General features: G+C 34.9%; 2 protein-coding genes across 3 annotated transcripts; one reads left to right on the forward strand and one right to left on the reverse strand.

Moving 5' to 3' along the window:
• The first annotated feature begins 1,339 nt into the window (after positions 1-1,339).
• Positions 1,340-2,308, forward strand: LOC124921869. Its single transcript, XM_047462572.1, has 2 exons — positions 1,340-1,474; positions 1,567-2,308. Exons 1-2 carry the CDS (start codon positions 1,467-1,469, stop codon positions 2,156-2,158), a joined length of 600 nt encoding a protein of 199 aa, XP_047318528.1. The 5' UTR covers positions 1,340-1,466; the 3' UTR covers positions 2,159-2,308.
• A 218-nt stretch (positions 2,309-2,526) lies between these two features.
• Positions 2,527-13,373, reverse strand: LOC124919090 (sterol 3-beta-glucosyltransferase UGT80A2-like). 2 transcript variants are annotated; one of them, XM_047459234.1, is made up of 14 exons: positions 13,018-13,373; positions 12,475-12,674; positions 12,071-12,310; positions 9,198-9,309; positions 8,259-8,429; positions 6,608-6,671; positions 6,390-6,447; positions 6,117-6,294; positions 4,783-4,913; positions 3,643-3,745; positions 3,463-3,539; positions 3,269-3,316; positions 3,033-3,182; positions 2,527-2,960 (listed from the first exon to the last, which is right to left on the reverse strand). In XM_047459234.1, exons 1-14 carry the CDS (start codon positions 13,169-13,171, stop codon positions 2,790-2,792), a joined length of 1,857 nt encoding a protein of 618 aa, XP_047315190.1. In that variant the 5' UTR covers positions 13,172-13,373; the 3' UTR covers positions 2,527-2,789. The 2 variants fall into 2 exon arrangements, with proteins under 2 accessions (XP_047315190.1, XP_047315189.1); XM_047459233.1 differs by having other exon boundaries at positions 12,475-12,689.
• Between the last annotated feature and the right edge of the window lie 12,344 nt (positions 13,374-25,717).

Raw genomic sequence — 25,717 nt, forward strand, 5'->3', positions numbered from 1 at the left:
ACTAAGGTCCTGTTTAGAATTTATTTTTAAATTCTAACACTTTTCTGAAACTTTTAAGAGTTTTTACTCAGTTTAATATCAACGTAATCGTAGGTACTCTCTTTTAAATAATTTTGTACAATTATTTACGTAATTTAAATATATCTTTGTTTAGGACCCGTACTACTAATAAAAGAAATAAATGTTATACATAAATCTTTCGATTTCTAGACTTTTACTTAAAAAATAAAACTGTTTTTTGACGGGCGTAGAGGACATTGCACGAAAGTCCTTTTCCGAGAGTAACCAAAAGACGAACCCTTATAGAAACTCCGGTTTATAAAGTATGTTTATAAACGTACTTTTTACTGATTTTTCTAAAATCATTTAACGACTCTGTTTTTAAATAAACAATTTTTAAATTAATTATGTTTAAATAATTTAAACCGGATTTTAACTAAGTTGTTATTTGGTCCACATATTATTAAAATTTGAATAAAATTAATTATTTTTATATGATTAATTTATAAAAACTCTCACGTATTTTTTAAAATATTTTAAAATAATGTTTCATTTTAAAAAGATGTTTGACACGCAAACCAAGGTTCAAACACATCGAACCTCGAGTCACCTTGGGTCTCCCCCCGTATTGCTACGTGTCGTCCAAACATGTGTTAAGCTGCGAGGGGACTACATCCGGGGGTGAAAAACTAAATCGTAGCGTACTTAGATTAGCTCCTCCATCTAAGTTAAGATAAAATTTTCATTTTTTAAGTCCACTTGAGGATGACAATTTGAACTGAATTGCTTTGTTTGGGGCAGATTTTTCCCGAAATTAAACAGGGATGATATTTGTGTCCCTCGCCCTAACCCTTCTCGATCTCATCCCATCCCGATTCTTCCATGAATATTATAAGCACAATTAAATATATAAATTCACCAATATATTTATTTATTATATTTTATAAGAGTTTTAAGTTTATTTTATTATAATAATATAAAACTTTAATATATTAAATATATTATATTAAAAAATCCGTTTATTTAATTTTTTGTTTTTTAAAAATATTTTATAAACGGTGTATCGCGGGAATTTTCGAAACCGAACAGGGCGTGGATGATATTAAAAAAATTCTCAAAACAAAAATGGATCGGGAATAATAAATGAATTCTTCACTCTGAACCGCCTCATTGTCATCTCTAAGTCCACTACTCAGTTAGTCATGTGTCATTCAACACCATTAATGACACCAAATTTTTATTTTATATTACTCAAATAATATTTATAAAAATAAAATAAATAATATTATAATAAGCATTATTATCCATAAAATAGTTTTATAAAAATAAAATTAGCATAATTTAGTATTATTATGTAATGAAAAGTGGAACACTTTCCCTTTTGCCGGTGAGTTGTACAAACAAAACCAGACTTCCTTGCGTTATTTGGCCGCAAGCAACCAACAGAAGAAGAAAGGCTGGCAGCCATGGATGAGTAATGGATCAATCTCTTCTTCTTCTTCTTCTTCTTCGAATTATAAAACCCATAATTTATGTTATGTTATGTTTGTATCTTCTGATTTACAGATTAGATCCATCTCCAAAGGAATACTATAACTCAGAAACCCAATCCCGAATCGCCAACAGAGCTTACCCTCCTCTCACTTCCGAATCTACCACAAGCGTTCACGTTACAGCTCTCGATGGCCTCGTCAATGTCAATTCCATCTTCACAATCGCCGTCTTCGTTGGTCTCTCTCTCGCCGTCCCCAACCAGCGTAGCCTTGAGGGTCGTGCAGCCTGCGACGCCGGTCCCGACGTCGCAAAGAAGCTCCTGGTATTCGAAGTCGTTTCCTTCAGCTTCTTCCTCTTCTCCTCCCTCGTAGCTCAAGGACTGAAACTCGCAATCAATCTGCTAAACAGTAAGGATGTGGATGAGGCGTTTCGGGCTCATATTAATATTAAGATCCTTCGATTTGGAATGCTGGGTTCGGCGATTGGATCTGTGATGGGTTGTTTGTTTCTTGTGCTGTCGATGGTTTGTGTGATTGAGATCCGGTTGGGAATGTTGTCGTGTGGAAGTAAATCGGCTGTTCATGCTGCTGCTGCGTTAATTGTGTTGGTGAGTTCTGCTCTTTTGGTTTATTTATCAACTACTGTGTATGCATTTCTTCACTAGAATCTGAATGCATGTTTCACTATTGTAATGTTCAATAGTGTAAGTAACCAAAAGACAATCTTTGTACGATGTACCTTCTTTATCAATGTTTGGTTCTTTGCTACTAAAACTATTTATCATGTTTCATTTGAAATTCTCCCATGTTTCTCATTCATTTATATAAATATAGCTTAGGGTATTCCACTTCAAAAAAGACAAAACAAAAAATTGTTTGCTGGAAGAAGAATTGTCTTTGCAAGCAAAATCTAACATACAAAGGTGGTGTCGCAAATTTCCTTTAGCGACAGAAAACTATCAATAACGACCAAAGAAGGATGCCTCCTTGCTAATTCAAACTTATTTAAAATAAATATAACAATGAAAATGAACAAACAAATGACGCACAATTAATCATTATAATATATATAATAAATAAGATAAACTATATATGGATGTAGATTAGTAGTTAAAATCATACATATTACCACTATAAAAGATTTGTTTTGTTATATCCATCCCACAATGAGAAAAGAAAAAGTTTATATGGTGGTACAAGATAAAATTATAAGAAAAGGCCAACTAAAACAAATTCATCTCCTCACCATTTTCTTTCATCTCCAATGAACTAATAAGAGATCAATACTAAAAATCTCTAAGAACAACCAAAACATCTTCGAACCGAGAAGAAACTAGAGGACGAGGGCTGTGATGAGTCGTCTTCTGGCTTCTTCCGGGGAAGTTGTTTGAAGAAGGCTTTAACTGCACCAGTTACTCCGTCTTCATTCTCCATGGCCTTAGAAAGTTCCAAAGCACTTTCCTTAACCTGCATACATAGCCAAATTCATTAAGCTTTTTTGAAAATATTATATATTACCTGAGAGAAGAAATAAGTTACCTTTGGATCTAGCATAAAATTTATTGCGTCAACTAACTTCTGAAGAGTAAAATCCTCAACGGGTATGGGTGGAGGCCCAACTCCTCTAGCATGAACTCGCTCTCCCCAAAATGGCTGGTCACCAAAGAAGGGTACAATTGCAGTCGGGCACTGCATTTACAATTCAGAGAAAGTAAAGACGTTTAAAATTGAGTCTTGTTATTCCAAAAATTGGTTCAACATTACAAACTAGTTACCGCAGCTTTAAGACCAGCAGCAGTTGTTCCTGCACCTCCATGATGCACCTGCAACCAGAGTATTATTAGTTGACTGTTCTAACATCTGATTGAGCAATTCTCAAATGTAACTTAGAATTTTGAAATGGTGAAACAATAAATAAACATAAAATTAGCAGGAATAAACAAATTCTTAAGGTGACATGAGGACTTACAACAGCTGCACATTGAAGGAACAGCCAATCATGAGGAATATTGTCGAGAGTGTACACAAAATCCTTCGGTTCAGCCACTACAAGATCAAGTTCAGCATTAGAAATTGGAATGAACTGTTTCTTAGGGAAAACTGAAAGAAAAATAAGTTCATTGACATGAAATGAAAGAACATAACTTACAGTTACCAAGGCCTCCCCATCCTTTATTAATAATGCCCCTTTGGCCAGTCATTTCCAGTGCTTCCACTATAATTTGTGTCATTTTCTCTGGCCCTTGAACTGGCTATAGCAAAGTCAACAGTAAATAATATAAGAATTGAAACAATACTCTAATGCATCTCCAATTCCAGCAAAAGACAACAAAGCTGAAATAAAAGACACAAAAGCATAGTCAACTAATTTAAGGTTGCAAGAGCAATATATATATGTATATATATATATATATATATATATATATATATATATATATATATATATATATATATATATATATATATATATATATATATATATATATATATATATATATATATATATATATATATATATATATATATATATATAATGTAGTCATCAACTGCTTCCAAGATGAACTTCCACATAATAAGTCATCTGTTTTCACTACGATTCCAAGTGACTTTATCTTTTACAAAAAGGAATATGTTTTCAGGAATAAATTATGCTTCAGTAACGTTTTGTAGTGAAATTCCCCTTTCTCCACTCTTATGACTTTTCATTTAGATGAGGACCCTTTCTCCACTCATATGACTTTTCATTTAGATCAGGACAAAATAAAAATCGATGTAGAACTTAATGAATACTTACCAAATTCCCAAAGCAAATATGGACATTCAGTTAATAACTTAGCAACAATCTTCCTACTCTAATAAAATAAATATTAGTCTGTTTCAAATGAGTAATGATAAGTAAATGTCACGAAAGTGAATTTCTCTCTATTCTTTCTTCTTTCTCCCATTTCTTTTCCATTTTCTTTTATTATTAATATTTTTTATTTTTCCTAAACCCTAAATCTTAAACCTTAAACACTAAAATTAGGGTTTAGGGGTTTATGATTCAGGGTTTAAGGTTTTAGAGTTTAGAGTTTAGAGTTTAAGATTTGTGTTTTAGGGTTTAGGGTTTAGGGAAAATAAAAAATAATAATAAGTAAAAGAAGAGAAAAAATAGGAGAGAGTATATATCATTACTAGTTTCAAATTTGTTTTTATTTCAGTCTGTTTTCCCCTCTTGTTATATAAATAAATTGCATGTTCATAGAAAAAAAAATCCAATTACAACTCATAAGGGAGGGAACTAACTCACCAGGCTTCCAAATCCAATATAAATAGGCTTTGGCCCAGCTTTCAGCCAATCGACAAGTGCTTGAGGAGGCTCATAATTTGAAGCGAGATCAAGGAAACAGAAACCTACTACATCCACTTTAGGCCCCCAATCTGCACAAATAAGATATACTTCTTAGCAACAGAAACAATCAGCTTATCAACTAAGTAAAAAAAGAGAACAATTTTTTTTAACTAAGAACAGAGCAATAAGAGCAGCACTCAATTGCCCCAAAAGATACTGCAAGTACATCAAGAGTATAAAATACACAGGTAGAGAGGCTTTCTAAGCTCATTATACAAAATTATTTATCAATGGGACTCCATTCAAAGAAAGTTTCCTTCGATTGTGTTCTAAGCTTCTAAACTATTAAATGAATTTCATAACTGCCAAATCACATAACAGACAGATTCAGGTGCAAGGCATGGATTCCATCTTTACAGTATTTTTGTTCTAAAAGTGCATACTTGTTTTCTTGAGTAAGAAATCAGACATCTACATTTGTGCACTAGTACACATCATTAAATATGTAAGAGAAATGTGAAAGTATCCAAACCTACCATACGGAATATGTTTCTTTCAGCATATCTCTGACAAATCACAGAAAAGGACCCTGTTAAACTCTCAATTCCAAAATCATTTCCAAATTTTCAAAATAAATCAGCGGAAAGGACCTTCCAATGTCTCAAGTTATGAATGAGTCTAATTTAACTAGTTGGCTCAAGAAGAATAGAAGATGACTGTTCAAACTATATAAAGTGAATAAAGAGAATCATGTAATCCAGTGACATTTACAACATAGTCATTCAAAGTGAAAATATCAAAAACTAGATTCAGATAATTACTTAGAAATAACATAAGAAATAGGTAAATGAACAATTAGTAACAAAAGTACCTTTTCGTTAAATATGTACAATTGTGTGACAAAGAACATATAGGAAAAAGCTGTAACTACAAGATAATACGAGTAACATTCAACATTATTATGCATAGAGAAAAGATCTTTCTCAAGGAAAATGCAAGCATCTTTGTTTGGCTAATACCCCTGCCCTTTTCTTTGGAAGAAGGAACTGGCATTTGCTTTAAATCATTCAAGCAGAAAAAACAATATTCAAAAAACTAACAAAAGATGTCTGCAAGAGGAAATTGTCAATAAGGAAGCTGCAGACTGGAAAGAAATAAAAGCACTTGGTAATTTAGTAGAGTATTTTAGTTAAAATACTTAAAATGCATGCATGCAAAAACACTAGCTTTCTGATTACCAATATCACCAAACAAATCAATTATAAGCAGACCATACAAATTTAAGCAATCACCTTTTGGTTTTGGAACAAGATGAGGACTCCAAATATATCCATGAGGTGCATTAGCCTCTGAGCCTTGTGAACCACTTAAATAGGTAACTGGTCGTAGCTTCAACTTCTTTTTCCTAAGATCATTTATCATGTCTCGTATACCCAGCCAAATCAAAGAGTCCACAATTTGATATGAGAGCTGCGAATTTAACAAATATAGACAAATTGTAAGCCTGAAAATTGGAAAACAATTCAAACAAATTTTTCGGAAATTCAAACATTCACATGACTTACTCTATATCCTGCTGGTTGTCTAACACGAGATAAAGGATGTGGAAATTCACTAGTTGGTCTGGCAACAAAAAAGAAAAGTTTTACTTTACACACTTTCACTTCTTCTAAGTACACACAAACCAAAATAATTAATAAAACATACCTAAGAATCAGGGAATAATAATAGCAGCAAGTAGAATATAACAGGTGTAAAAATATTGATTACTAAAACAACTTACGTCCATGGCATGGTAAAGAATACATGAAGAGGAATCTTCATAGCCTCTGCAACATGTGCATGCCCTGAGAACATAACAGTAAGGCCACTGAGTAGCAAGATTTGAAAGGAACCAATTGAGCTCCTGTCATAGTTCGGGATTTGAGAGAGATTTTGAGAGGAATTAAAGACCTCTATTTTCTGTGTATTATAAAATGTGAGGATTTTATAAACCAAAATTATTGGGGGTAGTTACCACTACTACATAATAAGAGTCAGCTACTATAAGACTCCACTACTCTACTACCTTACACAATAACTAGTTTGACTATTTCCACAGGGGGTAACTTTCAGTCTAAACAAGTTGATGTCTTGATTCAACTAAAAAATAGCCAATTTGAGGACAATCACCGAACAAAGGGTCGATGTCAAGATTCTCGCAAAGTGGCGTCCGCTAGATTGACATAGTCAGTGTTGAAGTGTCACATTGGGACGCTGGAGTTTAGGGGAGGTGATGCCAAAAAAGTTTAAGCAATCCAACCAAAAGATTGAATTGGACTGATTTTAACTCAAACTGCTAAATTTGGTTTGATAAGCAAATCTCCCAAATTACAAGATAATGATGTTCATTGGTACATATGGATATGGAAGGGTGGACTGTGAGATGAGGGATTTTGTGTTTGATGAAAAAAATGAATTTTGTGTGTGTTTTTCTTTTACTGAAATAAAATAAATCCTAAGAAAACAGTGTTGCTGGTGTAGATAGGTCAAAAAAGAGTAGAACATTTCCTTTCAACTTCAGCTTTGGAACAGGCCATGACCACGCCTTTGTTCATTCACAGCGTGACTTGTTACGACGTTGGCTGTTTAGGAACAACATAGTAGGAATGTTGGCACAGGACGAACATCGATCACAAGTGCTTGCGTTTGGATCTGTCTACAAGTTGAGTCGTGATAAAAAAGGGATGTGCGGAGAATTTAAAAATAAAGAATTTATTGGACTATTGAAGCCCTGCAGCAATGCGACGGTGGTCTGAGCTCAACAACAGAAAACCTACTCAAATACCAAGTGGAACTCCAGAGAGAGATTTTGAAAGGGATTAAAAACCTTTATTTAATGTGTATTATAAAATGTGTACATAGTACATTTATAAACTAAAATTTGTGGGTGGTTACCACTACTACATAGTCCACTACTCTACTACCTTACACATTAACTAGTTTGACTATTTCCACACAGAGTGATAACCAAATATATGTGCATTGATAATTCAGCAGATAAGGAGTAATACTCAACAAACCTGATTTGTTTTTGTTACATAAAGTATTCTAGGCTTGTTTACTACGCTTAAAAGTTACTTCTAGGAACCCTTTTCTTTTTAATTGAAGACTACAAACATTTCTTCTTTTCATGTATTCTTGAAAACCTTGTCTTCTGGTTTCCCAGAATTGTACTGTTTGCAAGGATTTTTTTTTCCATAGATGATAAAGAAATGATTTGGAAAAAAAATGTAAATAAACACAAATTAAACATATTAAAAAATTGAAAGAAAGAAAACAAAGAAAATGGAAATAACATGTTACTCGAAAGAGCATTTCTGCACTTCAGAAACATCAATTTGATATATGCAAGATAAAATACATGTATTAGATTAATAGAAACCAAAGCTTACCATATGCTGGAGGATTGGCAATAATTGCATCTGCTTTGAAAGGGATGCCAGTAGCTGGGTCGGGTTCTTTACATGCAGAGGGTAGGGAGAAAATAATCTCCTTCAATTGACTTCGTTGCACAGGTATTTCTGATGGTCCTGATGGAAGAAATCCCTTATTTTTTACCATATCTGCAACCATGGAAATGAGGAATTAATAATCTTCAGTCCTTGATGCAATTCCTTGATTAGTTTGACCAATCATCTATATGTCAATTTGCTTATTTAATAAAAGAGAAATGATTGTGGGAGGAAATTTGGGAGAGAGAATTTGAGAGGGAATTACGTGATACAATTTGATTCGCTGAAAAATAACAAATTTTCTCTCTCCTAAACCTTTATCATTTTTCCAGCCAGTGATATAGTGACACCTCATTCCTTCCCCCATTCCCTCTCCCAAATTCTCTCCCCCTTATCACTCCTCTTAATAAAAAATCCAGATTATTTTGAAATGTAAGAGAACCAAGATGAGAGGGTGACTGGAGAATTCATCTTATTTATTACAGCAAACATGGATTCAGATAGCATGTCTGAGTAGAAGTGACACTGGACTAGACTAGAAGGCCCTTAGAATCTCCAGTACAATGCTTTATGGATCATGTTCCAATCATAACATGTTCTCAGTAGCACTATAATATAAGGCGCAAGTAATGAAAAGATGTCAACAGTTTGCTTACATCCTGTCAAACTAGAATAGAAGTGAAGAGAGTTGAAGTGGAATACCATCTAAAGGTTTAGTTCTAACAAAAGTGCTGCCTCCTGACACTTACCTAACATGGAAAATAACTAAAAACATATTTGCACAAAATGTACTTACCAAAATACATTATTTAAAAGTGTGTTCAGCCATAGATAAAGAACAACAATCTAAAGAGAGAATAATCCATCCAATATACGTACATTCTGCAAGAACCTTGGGATCTCCTCCTAATGGATAAAACTCCAGTCCAGAGGTCATTACAAAATCCTTAAAATTTGCATGCGTAGCCAGTCTAACACGGTGACCATAGTCCTGTATAACAAACACAACAAAATTAAGCCAACAAAAATTCAAAGTAAATATCTTCGATATATGCTACTACTAAATGTTTTTTATCTCAAATAATCATTTCAACTATATTTTAATTTTTGTTTCCTATATGATAAACTAAACAACACCCAAACACATTTCTTTTTCCCTTTCTCTTCATGTCAATGATTTTTTGAGTCTTCATTCTGGACCTGTACTCATTTTAGTTCATGCGACCTTTCAAAGGTAGGTTGAGTTGCAAATATGACTAATTGGCGCGAAAAAACATCCATCTTTAGGAATCATCATGATTGTCATAATGGACACTCATCTGGTGGTTGTCCTCTATTCTGAAGGCTGAGTCACTAAATGTTTCATTAAGATAATGCCATCGAATCGTGAGAAGTCGTCTTTGCTTTTGCTTTTTTTTATGCCTTGTCTTTAGCTTGGCACCAGGGCTGCTTGCTTACCCACATCTCTATATGCCCGCAAACACTTTCACATAATGTCCTAGGCGTAGAGGAACCACATCAATCCATCCCGAATTTGGTGGTTAAACACTACTGTGGTGACGATATTGTAGGGGAGGTGCTGCTCGTTGAAAAGGAGGCGAGGGCTAACTCACTTTCTTTCTATAGAAAAGGGTTTCCTTTTTAAAAGCAGGAGGAAGGGATCACAAACAAAGGACGGCGACTGAGATGGGACCTCGGGGGCAGCGAAGCCGATCACCAACAGTTATCTCCTGGATTCTTCCAAACTAAAACTAGACTAACTATCAATCAAATGGTGCTACTGCTCCAGTAGCGCCAAAGACCTTGTTGTAATCCTCTAACTTGCTTCAGTGTTGTCCCTCGTTAGCAGAGTCCTCTTTTGTGGTTCAGGATCGCATATCCCCTTCTTCGCGACTCAACTTGCAGATGAGCACTTCTGATCGACCTTCGTCCTACGTCAACATCCCTACTTTGTTGTTCCTAAAACAACCGACGTCGATTTGAAGCAGTCACATCCTTTGTTGTCGGCAACAAAGGAAGGCGTCATCGCATCGTTCTGAAGTTGAAAAGAAATGTTCTACTCTTTACAAATTGAAAAGAAAAGTCATTTTGAGTTCAAATAAATCGAATTCAACTTTTGGGTTGGATTATCAGCAACGAAAATTCTTCGCATCACTACCGCAAAAACTCAAGTGTCGTCCATATGTAACACTTCATTGTCGACTATGTCATTCAAGCGAACGCTACTTCTGCAGATTTTCCACTACGCCAATTTGTGAAAATCTCGACATCGACCCTATTGTTCGGCGATGATCTAAATATGACATCCCAACCGCAAAAACTCAGGTGTCGTCCATCTGCAACACTTCTCACCCACTATGTTAAACAAGCGGGACGTCACTCAATAAATCTTTCACGAAGCCACTTTGTGAGAATCTCAACATCGACCCTATTGTTCGACGATAAACCTCAAAGCCATTATTTTTGCATCACACCGCAAAAACTCAATCCCCGTCCATCTGTGACACTTCATCACCCACTATGTTCAACACGCGGGACGTAACTCAACAGATCTTCCACGACGCTACTTTGCGAGAATCTCGGCATCGACCCTATTGTACGATGATCCTCAAAGCCATTATTTTGGCATCACACCGCATAAACTGAAGTGTCAATGTGTCATCCATCTGCAACACTTCATCACCCATTATGTTAATTAAGCGGGACGTCACTCACAATATCTTCCAGGACGTCACTTTGCAAGAATCTTGACATCAACCCTATTCTTTGGTCAAAGGCATTATTTTTTTAGTTGTATCAATATCTTATGTGTCTTCTAGTTTAATCTAGAATTTACTAGTTTGGGGGAGTGTAGAAATGGTCAAACTAGTTAATGTGTTAGTGGTCTAGTAGTGACAACTTCCTATCTATTGGTAGTAACTACCTTATAGTGGTAACTACGTCACTTTGCAAGAATCTTGACATCAACCCTATTCTTTGGTCAAAGGCATTATTTTTTTAGTTGTATCAATATCTTATGTGTCTTCTAGTTTAATCTAGAATTTACTAGTTTGGGTGAGTGTAGAAATGATCAAACTAGTTAATGTGTTAGTGGTCTAGTAGTGACAACTTCCTATCTATTGGTAGTAATTACCTTATAGTGGTAACTACCCATTATTATTTAATGTATAAATATACTAAAATATTTCATTATCAAAATACAAGAAAATCATAGGTCTTTAATCTCTCATTAAACCACTCTCTAAAAACTCACAACCACAACAAAGAAAATAAACTTGGATTAGAGGGTGACTATGGAATAACTAATAGAGTCTATGAGCACGAAAAGAATCAACCTTCATTATACGAGAAAGCATCCCGAAACAGGAAGTTTAATTGCATATAATTAAAATGGTTTAATTCCATATAATTAAAATGGCCAGCTATACCATGATTCCGTTCCTACGCTCATTTTCTCATTTGCATCCTGGAGCATTTTTAAATTGAGGTTGATAAACACAAAAGACATAGCAAAACAGCACTTTTAGGGACTTCAGAAAGACTGGCTAAAGAGAATCTAGCATATCAGGACACAAATCTGTCATTCGTAGATGAAATAAAGGAAGACAAAGAATTTTTTTAAGTTTCATTAGAAACAAGTATATTAGCAATCAAATTAAGGGGCCATGGCCGCAAATAAAAGTAACAAACTTCAAAGACAAGGGCTAATAGTTCTAGAGAAGATGGAAATAGTTGAAGAGAGACCCAAAAACCTGTAAGCGCTTCCCAATTGCAATAAATGGTTGCACATCGCCACGTGTTCCCACAATAAGAATCACAATTTGCATGGGCGGTATATACTGAATTTCATTTGAATCAATAGGTTCAATGTCTGCTTCATTATAAACAATATCATGTACTCCCCCAAGTACATGAGGTTCAATATCTGATGGAACATCAAACTCTACACTTCCATCGTGTTTCACAGTAGCTATTCTGTTCAACAGTTTGAGCTGCAATTTTTATAATTATATTAGCAAGAAAATGTTGAAACAAGAAAAAGGGGGAAAAAAATACAGGAAAGCATGTAGTTTTACTCTTTAGTTACATTAGATGAAGAAAAGACAGGCAGGCCCCAATCCCTTTCAAAAACAAATATCTAATTAATTGTATATACCTTTTGTTGCACAGGAATCTTGTTATCAAAAATGATGGCTGCATCTTGAGGAAGAATGTTACTATGTCTCTGCCTTTCCGTTTTAGATCTTTCCAATTTGAACCTGCTCGGCAGGGATGAGGCCTCCTCCGGTCTCTCGGAATCATCGGAAATCTCTACTGGCATAGTAGAAACTCTTGAAATAAATCTTTCAGGAGCATCTGCAATTTGATTGACTGGGTTTGACAAGTAGAGAAATTGATTAGAGGAACATGGTTTGGACTGCTAGTATTATCCAAACATAACCTTGACTCCAAATGGAAAGATTTGCAAACCAGAACTCTGAACTATCATTATATATCAGAATAAGAGCGCAGGGCATTTCAAACAAATTAATTTCCACAGCAGTTCATATATCATTTCTAAAACGAAGGAAAACAAATGCTCCATATTAGTTATAGTTCCTATAATAGATTCCCGCCCAAATTCTAACAAGTCTGTCTATACAATTACGAACTTCAAATTCTAAACAAGATAATCGAATTAAGCAGAATCAGTACAAACCAGAAGAGTTACTGCCGTTTATCGGTAGCGCAGAAGAAACAACACTCTTATCATCATCCAACTGTCTATTGCCGGTTACTTCTTCATCGGACTTCAACTGAACTTCGACAGAACAGTCCGAAGAACTTGTACCTCCATTTACGTTCTCCGCCATTACAGGTAACGAATTCTGGCTACAGGTTTGTGTATTCTTGATCCAGATCGGCAAAATCTTCAAGTATAGGTTATGTAGTAATATATAAACATGTAAATTTACAGTGTGGAGCTATAGTTGAGGAGAATATCTACTGAAAAACGGAAATCTTTCTCTACAAGCGGAGTGAGAGCGAAGAATCTGACCACGTTCGAGGAAGTGGGTAAAGGTTTTGAAAACCGCTCTGAAAAGGCAAGACCGACATGTTCAAGGATATATTCGTCATTTTGCTAAAAAGCTAATTCTAATTACTCATTATTGTTACTTTGGAATCTAAAAACTTCGTTTCAAAATATTACAAATTACAACATTTTTATTTGAGTTAAAATTATTATTATAAAATTAACTTTATTTTTTATTTTTTTTTAAGGGGGAGTTTATTCGTGTTTGGATAATAAGGGAAATTTGACGAAATAACTCTAAAAAGGGAGTAAATGAGCGCATAATTTTAAATGCGTTGGTAACCATTTCATATTTTTTTGACAAAATTGTCCCTGTCACGAGAAGCAACCGGCAATCGCGAGACGCAAATTTTTTTTTTATTTTTTTGAAAAAATTTGCGTCTCGCGACCGGCGGTTACTTCTCGCAATCGGGTTGCGTCTCGGAACAAGGACAATTTCGTTAAAAAAATATAAAATGATCGCTAGTGCATTTAAAATTATGCGCTGGTCACCCGCTCATTTACTCCTATTATGAGGGTCATTTTGTCAAATTTTCGTTAATAATAGGACTTATTTTTCATTTAAAACAATTTTATTTTACTTCTTTTTAAGTTTATAATTTCAATTAGTCAAGGATTTACAATCATGAGTTGGACTGGGTGAGGGTTTTCATGTGTTTGTCTTTGTGTTCCAGAACCTTGCACAAGAACAATGTTGACTTATACTCTGACTTTGGGATAATTATTTTATAACCTTATTTTAATTCTCTAAGTTATAGCTTTCCAATTTAAATTAGGTAGTTGAAATTTCAAAACTAAAAGATATCACCAAAACTAAGGAAATTAATAATATTATATACTAGTCTAGTTTAATAATTGTTAAAAAGATTAATACATTAAATTTTAAAAAATATATAATGAATAAATTAAACAATACATAAGAATTAGACAATAAAAAAATAATACATACAAAAAGGTAAAAAAAAAATTATTTCTTAACTTTATTTAATTATTTTTATTAAAATTTAAAATTATATATTAAAAAAAACTTATAGAAACTAATGTATTCTATGATTTATTTTAAAATAAATTATTTTTTAAATTTAACTAGTTTATTAATATTTAAAATCTATATGTATATAATGATGCTTAATTTTTTAAGTGTTCGGATTGCCGGTTGAAAGCTGGTTAATTTGGATATATGTGAGAGTAAATGGATACTTGTGTCGGATTGTGGGTTGACACGCCCATAAACTTAAAACGGTTAAAAATAAAATTAAAAATGTTATAGGTATGGTTCGAACTTGCAACCTAACAAAACAAGTACAACATTTTAACCAACTAGGCTAATAACATTTTATATTTTAAATTCAACCCAAAATTTGATAAACGCGTGACATTTTGACAATATAAGTTCAACTTTTTAACTAACTAATATATATATATATATAATGATGTTTAATTTTTAAAGTGTCCGGATTGTCGGGTCAAGAGCTGTGGTTAATTTGAATATATGTAAGAGTAAATGGATACTTGGGTCGGATTGTGGGTTGACCCGCCCATAAACTTAAAACGGCTAAAAATAAAATTAAAAATGCTATAGGTATGGTTCGAACTTGTAACATAACAAAATAAGTACAACCTTTTAAACAACTAGGCTAATAACACTTTATATTTTAAATTCAGCCCAAATTTTGATAAACGCGTCACATTTTAACAATATAAGTTCAACTTTTTAACTAATCTATATATATATATATAATGATGCTTAATTTTTAAAGTGTCTTAATTACCGGGTCGAGATCTGTGGTTAATTTGGATATATGTGAGAGTAAATGGATACTTAGGTCGGATTGTGGGTTGACCTGCCTATAAAAATTTTACCGTAATATTTTTTTCACGATTTTTTATATTATTACTCGTGCAAATGCACGGGATACATGCTAGTTAAGTTAATAGAAATATAAATTATTTTAAATAAAAAATATTAAGTTTATATAATTAAATATATATTGTTGTTAATTTATTAAGAAAATTGAAGTGATTAATATTAAATATATCAAAATCTTATTCCATCCACAATTCTGTAGGTTTTGCTTGTGATATGCAAAGAAATATGTAATTCTAGGAATCCATTCAATATTGTAATCCTGATTTGTTTAGGCCTTGTGTGTTAAAGAAAAAATAAAATGGAAAAGAGTCTTTTATCTTATTTCTATTGTAAATTTGAATGAAGTCAATGTTTTTCAATTAAGAATGATATGGTATGAAATTGTTAATATACATTGAATGCTTAACTTAATACACTAGCTTGAGAATTTAATTTTTTTCATGATCTTTCTAATAAATTTTCTTTATAATTTGTCTGAGATTTTTGTCAGGGTTCGTTTCAATTCGAATTCGTATATTTTTTATTTTTATTTTTTCTGAAGTTATATATAATTTATTGAACTATAAATATGTTTGTTGCATTTGTACCGTCTTTCTTTAATAAATTTACTTATTCATAAATAGTTTATTCATAAGTGATTGGTTTGGTTCCATATTAAAAGCCAGCACACCAATGAAGAAGAAATACAATTTGTACTATTTTGTCATTTAAATTTCTTGCCTCTTTAATAGTATAGTTAAGTGATTCACTATTACCAAATAAGATCTTCTGCTACCGATTGTTGTGTTCCCATGTGGCGGACCAATCAGATTGCAGCATTATTATTTTAATAATAAATCAATCTGGGGAGGAGACGGAGGGAGGGAGAATCCAGAATCCGGGTTTCGGCCCGGGTTCACACAAGACGCCGTTAACGGCAACGCCTGTTAACGCCAGGAAATTATTTAATATTCATATGATACCCAGATAAGATATCTTCGCTCAGGTTACCGTGTCAGAGGGAAGGGTGAGATGCGATGGGAGCGAAGATCTACACGCCCGTTGCCCTGACCCTCATGTAAACCCCCCGTACCCACCCATGCGAAGACCGTTTGCCTTCCATGAAAATACAATTACCCGTCTATGTAAAGACTAAATTGACAGGGATTTTATATTTACGTTTATTTAATATTAATTTAATTTATTGCAAATCACATGCAGCGATATAATATTCGCTTCAATTAATTCATTCATTCTTTTTCTAGGAATTTTATTTAATTTTTTATTTCATTTTTTGGGCTTGGAGACACTCAGGAGCGAAGATATATTTGCTTCAATTAATTTTAATAATTATATTTCCGTTTATTAAATATTAATTCAATTAATTCATAATTTTTTTATTAATTTTATTTAATTTTGTTATTTAATTTTTTTTTCCTGGAGACCCTCAGGAGCGAAGATATATTTGCTTCATTTAATTTTAATAGTAACCTCATGTAAACCCTCCAACCCACCCATGAGAAGACCGTCTGCCTGCCATGGAAAGACACTTACGCGTCTATGTGAAGACCAAATTGACATGGATTTTATATTTCCGTTTATTAAATATTAATTTAATTTATTGGAAATAACATGAAGCAACCGAACAAATCTTCGCTTCAATTCCTTGTCTATTTTTTGTGTTTTTTTTTATTTCATTTTTTTTGGCTGGAGACCCTCATGAGCGAAGATATATTTGCTTCAATTTATTTTAATAAAACCTCATGTAAAACCCCCATACCCACCCATGAGAAAACCGCTTGCCTACCATGTAAAGACACTTACCCGTCTATGTAAAGACCAAAATGACATGGATTTTATATTTCCGTTTATTAAATATTAATTCAATTAATTGAAGATGACATGCAGCAACCGAACAAATCTTCGCCTCACTTACTGGCTAGTTTTTTCTTGTTTTTTTCATTTCCGTTTTTAATAAATGTTAATTCAATTAATTTAAAATGACATGCAGCGGTATAATATTCGCTTCAATTAATTCATTAAAAATATTTTTTTATTTAAATTTTTTTGCTGGAAGAGAATATTTGTTCGCCTAGACCATGTTCCATGTAAAATGGATTGAATAGTCGCTTCTCGAGAGAACACTTATTCGCCCCCGGTCCCTGTGTCATGTGACATGGAATGAATAGTCGCTTTTCGAAAGAAGACATGTTCGTCCTGGTTACATGAATATATATACCCCCTAATATGATTATTTTATAATCATTTCCGCCCGATTCATCTCTCTCTCTTCCTGCCTCCTTTCACGGCGATTCGCAACCGGCTACCCGTCGACCAAACCAGAATCAACATCTTCACGACTCCACAATGGTACGTATTCCTGAATAGTAACTTTTCATATTTAGGATTATGGAACTACTAAACTAGATTCTGTTATGTGATGTTGTTGTCTCGTTAATCTTTAGGAAACCCTACTCTCCAAATGTCACCTTAAATGTAAATCCATCGTATTTAGGAAAACTTACCTAGTGTTAGGTTTTGGGATATTATTTCCATGAAACCCTAGTACATACTAACAAATACCGTTTTTTTCATGCACGTGCAGGCAACCGCCACAGCATCCGTCCAAAACTTTGGCAAAGACTGGATTTTATGCCCAAATCAATTAACAAGTGAAGAGATAGTACTATTCTTGACATATCTCCCTTTTTTTTCCATATTGTTTAAGTTTTCATCCTGTTTATCTGAAATATTTATGATTGTTCATAAACAGCACTTGATGCAACAATATGCTAACACATGTGGTGCCACGGTGACAATGAGGTGGCGAGACGATGTGACCCACGTCATAGCATCCACCGATTCTAATGGTGGATGCGGTCGCACTATCAAAGTATTGAAGACAATATTGAACGGTAGTTGGGTCATTACCATTGATTGTGAGACTCTGTTATTCTTAACCCTTTACTCTTAACTGAATATTCATTTTCACATATATGAAACTAAAAACACCTATTGCTTTTGTACAGGGATAAAATCATCAATCAGATTGAACTGTTACGTGGACGAGGAACCATACGAGGTGCAGCGAGATAATCATGGGACTGTGGGCGGTCCAAGAGCTGGCAGAATGCGTTATTTGAACAATGTAAGTTTTGTCTTATTCCTACTACTCCTCCATATGATATTCAATTCTCCATGATTACTAAAAATGTCTTGTATTTTCTTTCAGCTGCCGAAACTGTTCGACAGTTACACCTTCATATTTGTAGGGGAATTCATCCCTGCTTACAAACTGGATCTTATGGGGTTTGTAATTGCTGGAGGAGGTACAACTAAAGAAATGGAGAATCCGTTTGTCGAGCCCGAGGACGACAAAACTATAGTTGTATTCGACAAGTCTCGGCACGATGTTAATGAACTTGTTTGGGTATTTGAGGCAGAGAATCCTTTGAAGACATATTTGGATGTGTTTGGTGTTCCTCACACAAGCTTGCTAGAATCCATTGCTGCTTGTGATTTGCATCCTTTGTTGTTGTAATAGACATGTGTTGGTTGAATTTGTTACCGAATATTTGAATATTTTGCATTCTTCAATTTGTTAATGTCATATTTGATTTCAGATTTCTCTTTTTGGTTCTTCGAATTGTTTTTTTTAAAACACCGGCCTTATATTAAACTAAATCTTGAAACATGAAGAAATAATGTATAACTTGAAGTATAAATTTAAATTCATTTATTAATACATAGCCATCTATGTAAGTTAATCGCCCCTAATGTGATAAATAATTAATATGTTTTAAAACAACTGTCAAAATAATCTTTCTAAAACAATTGTCAAAATAATAATGTGAAGAAATCTTCGCTTACTGATTGATTGATTGATTTATTAATATTAATTCATAATAATTTTATTCATTTAATTATTAAAATGAAATAATTTTTTTAACAAGTCACCTCACCGCCACCTAACACCTGCCACCTTTTCATTAAATGCTGCATGCAGCAAGCCATGCTGCTAAGCTAGACAAAGTTTGTACTGTTCTCTCTCTCACCTGTACGACCATTTCTTCGCCGGAGTGATACTCCATTGTCTACCATCGACCTCTCCTTCGCCGGAGACTGCATTATAATATCAATCCATCTTCCTAAATTAGAAAATGGTATATTTTTGAATGTCATCTATACCTTCTTTACTTTTCATCCCAACCTTTTTTATGTTTTTCGAATACTCAACATGAAATGTTCTGTTCTGGTTGATTATCAGGAAGGAACACATTTGAGCGAGAATGATATGAACGAGAATGATATTAATGATTTAAGGTAACATGGTTTAACTTCTCTAATTTTTTTCGTTCATATGTAAGCGAAGATCTCCTCCCTAATAGCTTTTTTGATAATAAGTTTTAAAGCGAAACTATATTCGCCTAATATTACAATGTTATTAATGTTGAAGTGAAGCTTTATTCGCTTAAATTGTTTTCATTTTACAATAATCTACAAGTTCTGGTTAGTTGAACCTTTATTTTCCACGTGTTCAAATTGAACAGCGAATCTGCTACTTGTCGTCGTCAATTGAATTTCGATGGAAACGGCCAACCTTTGGAGGACATCGAAGCCAACTTAATTCAACTTTTAGGTAGGGAATTTGAGAGTGAAGAAGAAGGCTACGTAATCTACCTAGCATATGCTAAACTAATAGGATTTGGTATAAGGCGCAATTCAAAACATGTAGACAACGAGGGTAAAATACTGGATAGAGTATTTTGTTGTAGTGCACAGGGTGAACGGGGAAAGGACAAACGTGATGTCTATGTGAAACGTAGACGTTCTGTGACGAGGTTCTGTTGTGAAGCGAAATTGAGGATAAAGAGGGCAGACAATGGAAAGTTCCAAGTGGTAAATTTTATTAGTGATCATAGTCATCCTCTTGCAAGTCCAAAGAAAACTCACCTGTATAGATGCCATAGGAATATTTCTGCAGTTGCACGCTTACATATCGAGATGGCCACTAACGTTGGAATTCCTCCTAAGTCATCACATGCTCTAATGTCTAAACAAATTGGTGGAAGGGAGAATCTAGGTTTTCTTCCTGAGGATTACAAAAATTACCTGCGCACGAAAAGAACCAGAGAGTGTAGTTTTGGGGAAACAGGGGGTGTATTAGAGTATTTGCAGAAAAAACAATCCAATGATCCTGGTTTTTATAATGCTTTTCAACTTGATGCGGACGATTTGATAACGAATATTTTTTGGTGTGATTCCAACATGCGGTCCGACTATTCATACTTCGGAGACGTGGTCAGTTTTGACACCACATACAAGAAGAATAATGAAGGTCGTCCAGTTGCGCTTTTTGTAGGTGTCAATCATCACAAACAATCAATTATTTTTGGGCAGCTCTATTATACGATGAAACTGTGATGACTTTTGATTGGTTGTTTGAGACTTTCACCAAAGCTATGCGTGGGAAAAAACCAAAAACCATTCTTACAGATCAAGACGCGGCCATGGCTAAGGCATTGGCGTCTACATGGCCTGAAACAAATCATCGTCTTTGTATTTGGCACATATTTCAAAATGCAGCCATACATCTTAGCTCTGTGTTCCATAATTTCAGAGATTTTTCTAAGGATTTTTCTTCGTGAATATATGATTTTGAAGAAGAGATAGAGTTTGTTGAAGCTTGGAATCAAATGTTGACAAACTACGGGCTTGAAAACAACGACTGGTTGAAACGCATGTTTAACATCAGGCGAAAGTGGGCATTAGTCTATGGACGACAAATGTTTTGTGTTGATATGACGACAACACAGAGAAGTGAGAGTATGAACAGTATGTTGAAAAGGTACTGCTCCTACAAACACAAGTTTTTAGAATTTTTCAAACACTTTGAAAGACTACTCGATGAAAGAAGATATGATGTGTTGAAGGCTGATTTCAAATCAATTACCAGCCAACCAAGTCTTAACTATCCAGTTTTGATCTTAAAGGATGCCTGCAAAGTTTACACCCCAGAGGTCTTTAAGTGCTTTGAACAACAATGGTTTATGTCGCATGATTGTGGTGTAGAAATGTTAGAGGATGTCGACACACACAGAAAATACAAGGTAACACCCCACACTAGGAGATGCTCTCATACAATTACAGTTCATAAGAATGATGATAAGAATATCGAGTGTAGCTGCTGTAAATTTGAATTTGGAGGGATTTTGTGTGCTCACATCCTAAAGATTTTCACAACGATTGACGTGTTGAAGATTCCTCCGGCGTTGATATTGAAGAGGTGGACAAGAACAGCCAAAGATGGAATATTTGGAACTGATCCCATCGTGGACAGTAGTAATGTTGATCCGAGTGAACTTCATAACATAAGATACAGAGATTTGTGTGGCTTGTCCATGCATTTATTTACCAAGGCAGCCGAAAGAGATGACACTTATAAGCATGTCAGGGAAATTATGCTTAGCCAGTGTACATTTGTGGATAAAAAATTACAGGAGAGTATAAATATGCAAACTCCACCAACCGGTGTATCATGTTCTACCGCGGGTGCCCCTGTTCAAGCGAAAGGAATCAAAACTAAGAAGCCAACAAAGTCTGATAAGAGAAGGAAAGGTGGACTGGAGAAGAACTCAAGAAAAAGAAAATCAACAAGAATAACTAGTGAATCACAGATTCCGGTATGAATTTGCTGACTTACCTTCTTTACTAATAATTGGGTTATTAATATTCATATAATAACATACTTTTAAATAAATTTGATATTCCTTTCCAGCCATCAAATGCAATGCCAACGACAACTCCTCAGTTCTCAACTCCTCAACAATGGGACGAAAGTTTCAGCATGGACGCCAATACTCCGTTTACAGTTCTTTTATCATCTCAACTATCGAATTCCAGTTTCATGTGAAATCTGATATGTATATAGTATTGTATGTATGTTTGATTTGAAACCAAGAATAAGGTCGAATGTATGCATGCGAAGTTTTATGCAATACCAAATGAATGACCACACTAATTCATTTCTAAAAAAATAAAAACACCTAAATCAATCGAATATTTATTCGCCCCTAGTCAACTAATATTAAGTATCCTTTTAGTTACAAATTGAGAATATGAAACATAAAACTGAGGCGAATATGTGTTCGCTTCAACCTCACCAAGTATCTGGGGCGAATATTTATTCTCCTCATATTTCTTTGATGAAATTGATATTTATGTTGAATTTGGTATTTACATGTCGGGGTAAGTGTAGTGACATGACAAGTCATCCCGCTTCTTATGGATGAGGTGGGGGTTTTACATGAACAATAATTTGAGGCGAATATGTATTTGCTTCATAGAAAATAAGTATTTGAGGCGAATATTTATTCTCTTCATATTTCTTTCATGAAATTCGAGTCTTCACATATAAATTTTATAAGGGTTTATTAAATGAAGAAAAAGTCTTTGAAGCGAATATTTATGCGCCTCATGTTTCTTTCACTTAATTTATTCATTTAACACATAATTGAACAAGTATTTGAAAATCAAATTTCATAAAAAACAATCTGCATGTATACATGTTCATTATTGTCAAGATGTGAAGTAACATTTTTTTAGAATTGAAATTACACAACATATTCTTTATTGTAACAATAAATCATTAAAATTATAGAAATAGTTTAATTACCCCATCTGTCTGCATCTACATTATTGTACTCATGTCAACTAAAATTCTTTGTAAAATTTAATTACACAATATGTATACAGTTCCTAATTCATGGACTTATCCATTTACGACAGGAATTGTAGACCTTGCTCCTGACATTGTTGAGCTCCGAGCCAATGACACGCCAACAATATTCCATCCTCAATGTCTTTATTTGGTTCATTACATTTCTTTTAACGCCAAAGCCAGTTTTCCAACCCTTCACCTCACCTTCATACGTCTCCATGTGTCTCATGCAAAAAAATGCCGCAGTCAGTGTAATTCTTGGAATCCTGCCATGGTAATTTCAAACATATCTTTTCTAAACCGCCATACTTTTCAGCAAGAACGGGGTCTACGTCGTTCATATATTGTTGAATGTAGTCATCCTGATACATCATTAAAAACAACACGATGTACTGTATTTTAGTGCTACTAGAATCCCAAAATTGAACTATTTCAAATTTTAATTGTAGTGTCATACCAAGATTTGTGCATTCTTATATCTTCTTTCGAAGGGCGATTGCATAGGTGACTGCCGGTTGTCAATTACTTGAAATTGCCTTTGTATGAAGTTATAGCAAACCAAGTAGAAATGTCTGTCATCAATGATTGGGAAAAACAACTGTGGATAGAATTAAAAAAAATTAGATTTGAACTGAGTTGTACATGCTATTATAAGGTACCACAGCCAGAGATGTACTTACGAGGTCCACTTCGAAGAGGTCCCTTTTCGAAATTTGGAAATCCCGACCTTCTCGACAGAACCTTTCATTGAATTTGTCTCGGGTAGTTATCCCACCTTCACGAAAAATCTGTTTACAGCAGTCTTTAGTCTCACAAGAATAACATAATTGATAAATAACAGTGCTAGTACAACTTACGGTGAGCACGGTTGTGTAGAAAATCTTCTTGTAACGACGTTTTACATTTTTCCTAGAAAGGTCGTGCAAAATGTATGACCAAACGTCAATAATCATACTGTCTACCCAGGTTTGATCAGCCATTGTAAGCATGTCCCCGCGCGTCACGTGTAGACATAGGTTATCCGCAATAAATAACATTTCACTGCATGAAAACAGCAAAACATGTTTCAAAATGGTGTACAAATCATATTTTTTAGGAATAATTAAGCATTTGTAGGAAACATTACCTTGGATCAAGTCCTCCAGCAAATATGAAACCCACAAAAATCTTCTGAATGTTTATCATTTGTTTTACATCCCTAAACATTTTATTGAAATATGGGGTTTTCAAAGCTGGAGGCAATTCCAATGCTTTAAGCCATTCTTTCATTTGCATGTTTGGACGAGAAGAGCCAGTTTGAAGTGGCGGTAGTAGACTGGAGATTCCTTCTTCCGGTTCATTCTTTACTATCTCCAAAGAAGAGGCAGTTTGAAGTGGCGGTGGTAGACTGGAGATGCATTCTTCAGGTTCCTTTTTTACTATCGCCAAAGAAGGGGAGTTATTGTTGGTTTCGGTTTTGATGACATCGGTTAACCAATCCGTTTTCAAATTTCGGGGGGCTTTTCTGCAGACATTTAAGGCCTTTGACGGTCCTGCTTCCTCTTTTTTAAGGATAATTTGAGTAGGAGGCAAGGCTGGGGTGGTTAGAGTGCTGGTGTTCGTGTTGGTTTCTGTTTTGGGAGTAATGGGGTTGGCTTTGGGTTTGGCTTGTGCCATTGGAGGGGCTGGTGTTTTGAGTGGAGGAATTGGGTTGGCTTTGGCTTGTGCCATTGGAGGGGTTGAGGTTTTGAGTGGAGGAATGGGGTTGGCTTTGGCTAGTGCCATTGGATGGGTTGTGGTTTTGAGTGGAGGAATGGGGTTGGCTTTGGCTTGTGCCATTGGAGGGGTTGGGGTTTTGAGTGGAGGAATGGGGTTGGCTTTGGCTAGTGCCATTGGAGGGGTTGTGGTTTTGAGTGGAGGAATGGGGTTGGCTTTGGCTTGTGCCATTGGAGGGTTTGGGGCTGTGGTTTTGGTTTCTGTTTTGAGTGGAATGGGGTTCTTGTGGGATTGGGCCGTTGGTGTGAGGGTGGTTTGTGTGTTGTCTAGGGTGTTTAGAGGAAGGGTGTTGGATTTGGCTTGGTTGTCGGTGTTGATATTTTTTTGGATGTTGGGAGAAAGGGTGCTCTTGTTGGATGGGGCCGTTGGTGGGTGGTTGACTTTTGTCTTTGTTTCGGTTGTGGGGGTTAATGTGTTCTTGTTTGCTGGGGCCGTTGGAGTGGTGTTGGCATGGATTTTGGGAGGAAGGATGTCTGCTTTCGCGTGGGTGGTGGTTTCTGTGTTGGGGTTAGTGTCACTTCCTCTAGGCTGCTGATGTTTAGTTTTATCCAAGCTCCATTGTAACCCTTCCCTCAGGATGGAATGGGAGTTTAGTACAGTGGCCAATGGCTCAAATGCAGACTGTACAAGTTCCATTGCGTTTATCTGGTGCATCTCATTCAGATATTTAGCCCCTTGTGCTAATTCTTCTGCAGCGGCCGCAACCTTCCTCAAACATGATGCCAGGTTCTGTGGAATTGGAGCCTGCTCAGTTTGATTGTCATCTCCAGATTGTGGTTGTGTTGGCTCCACATTTTGTTGAATCGGTGGTTGCTCATTCGGAATGGCTATGCGATCAACTACCCTACCATGTCCAAACCCCCCCTGGGCAGCCTCATACTCAACCCTTTCGTACATCTTCTTCTCGTCCCAGCATCCTAAAATAGGAAAACTCCTTGAGATCTTACTGTTTACCTTGAACTCAACCACACGGTCCAAGTAGCACAACTGATACATTAGCA

Source organism: Impatiens glandulifera, chromosome 1 (assembly GCF_907164915.1).
Source record: "Impatiens glandulifera chromosome 1, dImpGla2.1, whole genome shotgun sequence".
In the NCBI taxonomy this organism is placed as follows: domain Eukaryota; kingdom Viridiplantae; phylum Streptophyta; class Magnoliopsida; order Ericales; family Balsaminaceae; genus Impatiens; species Impatiens glandulifera.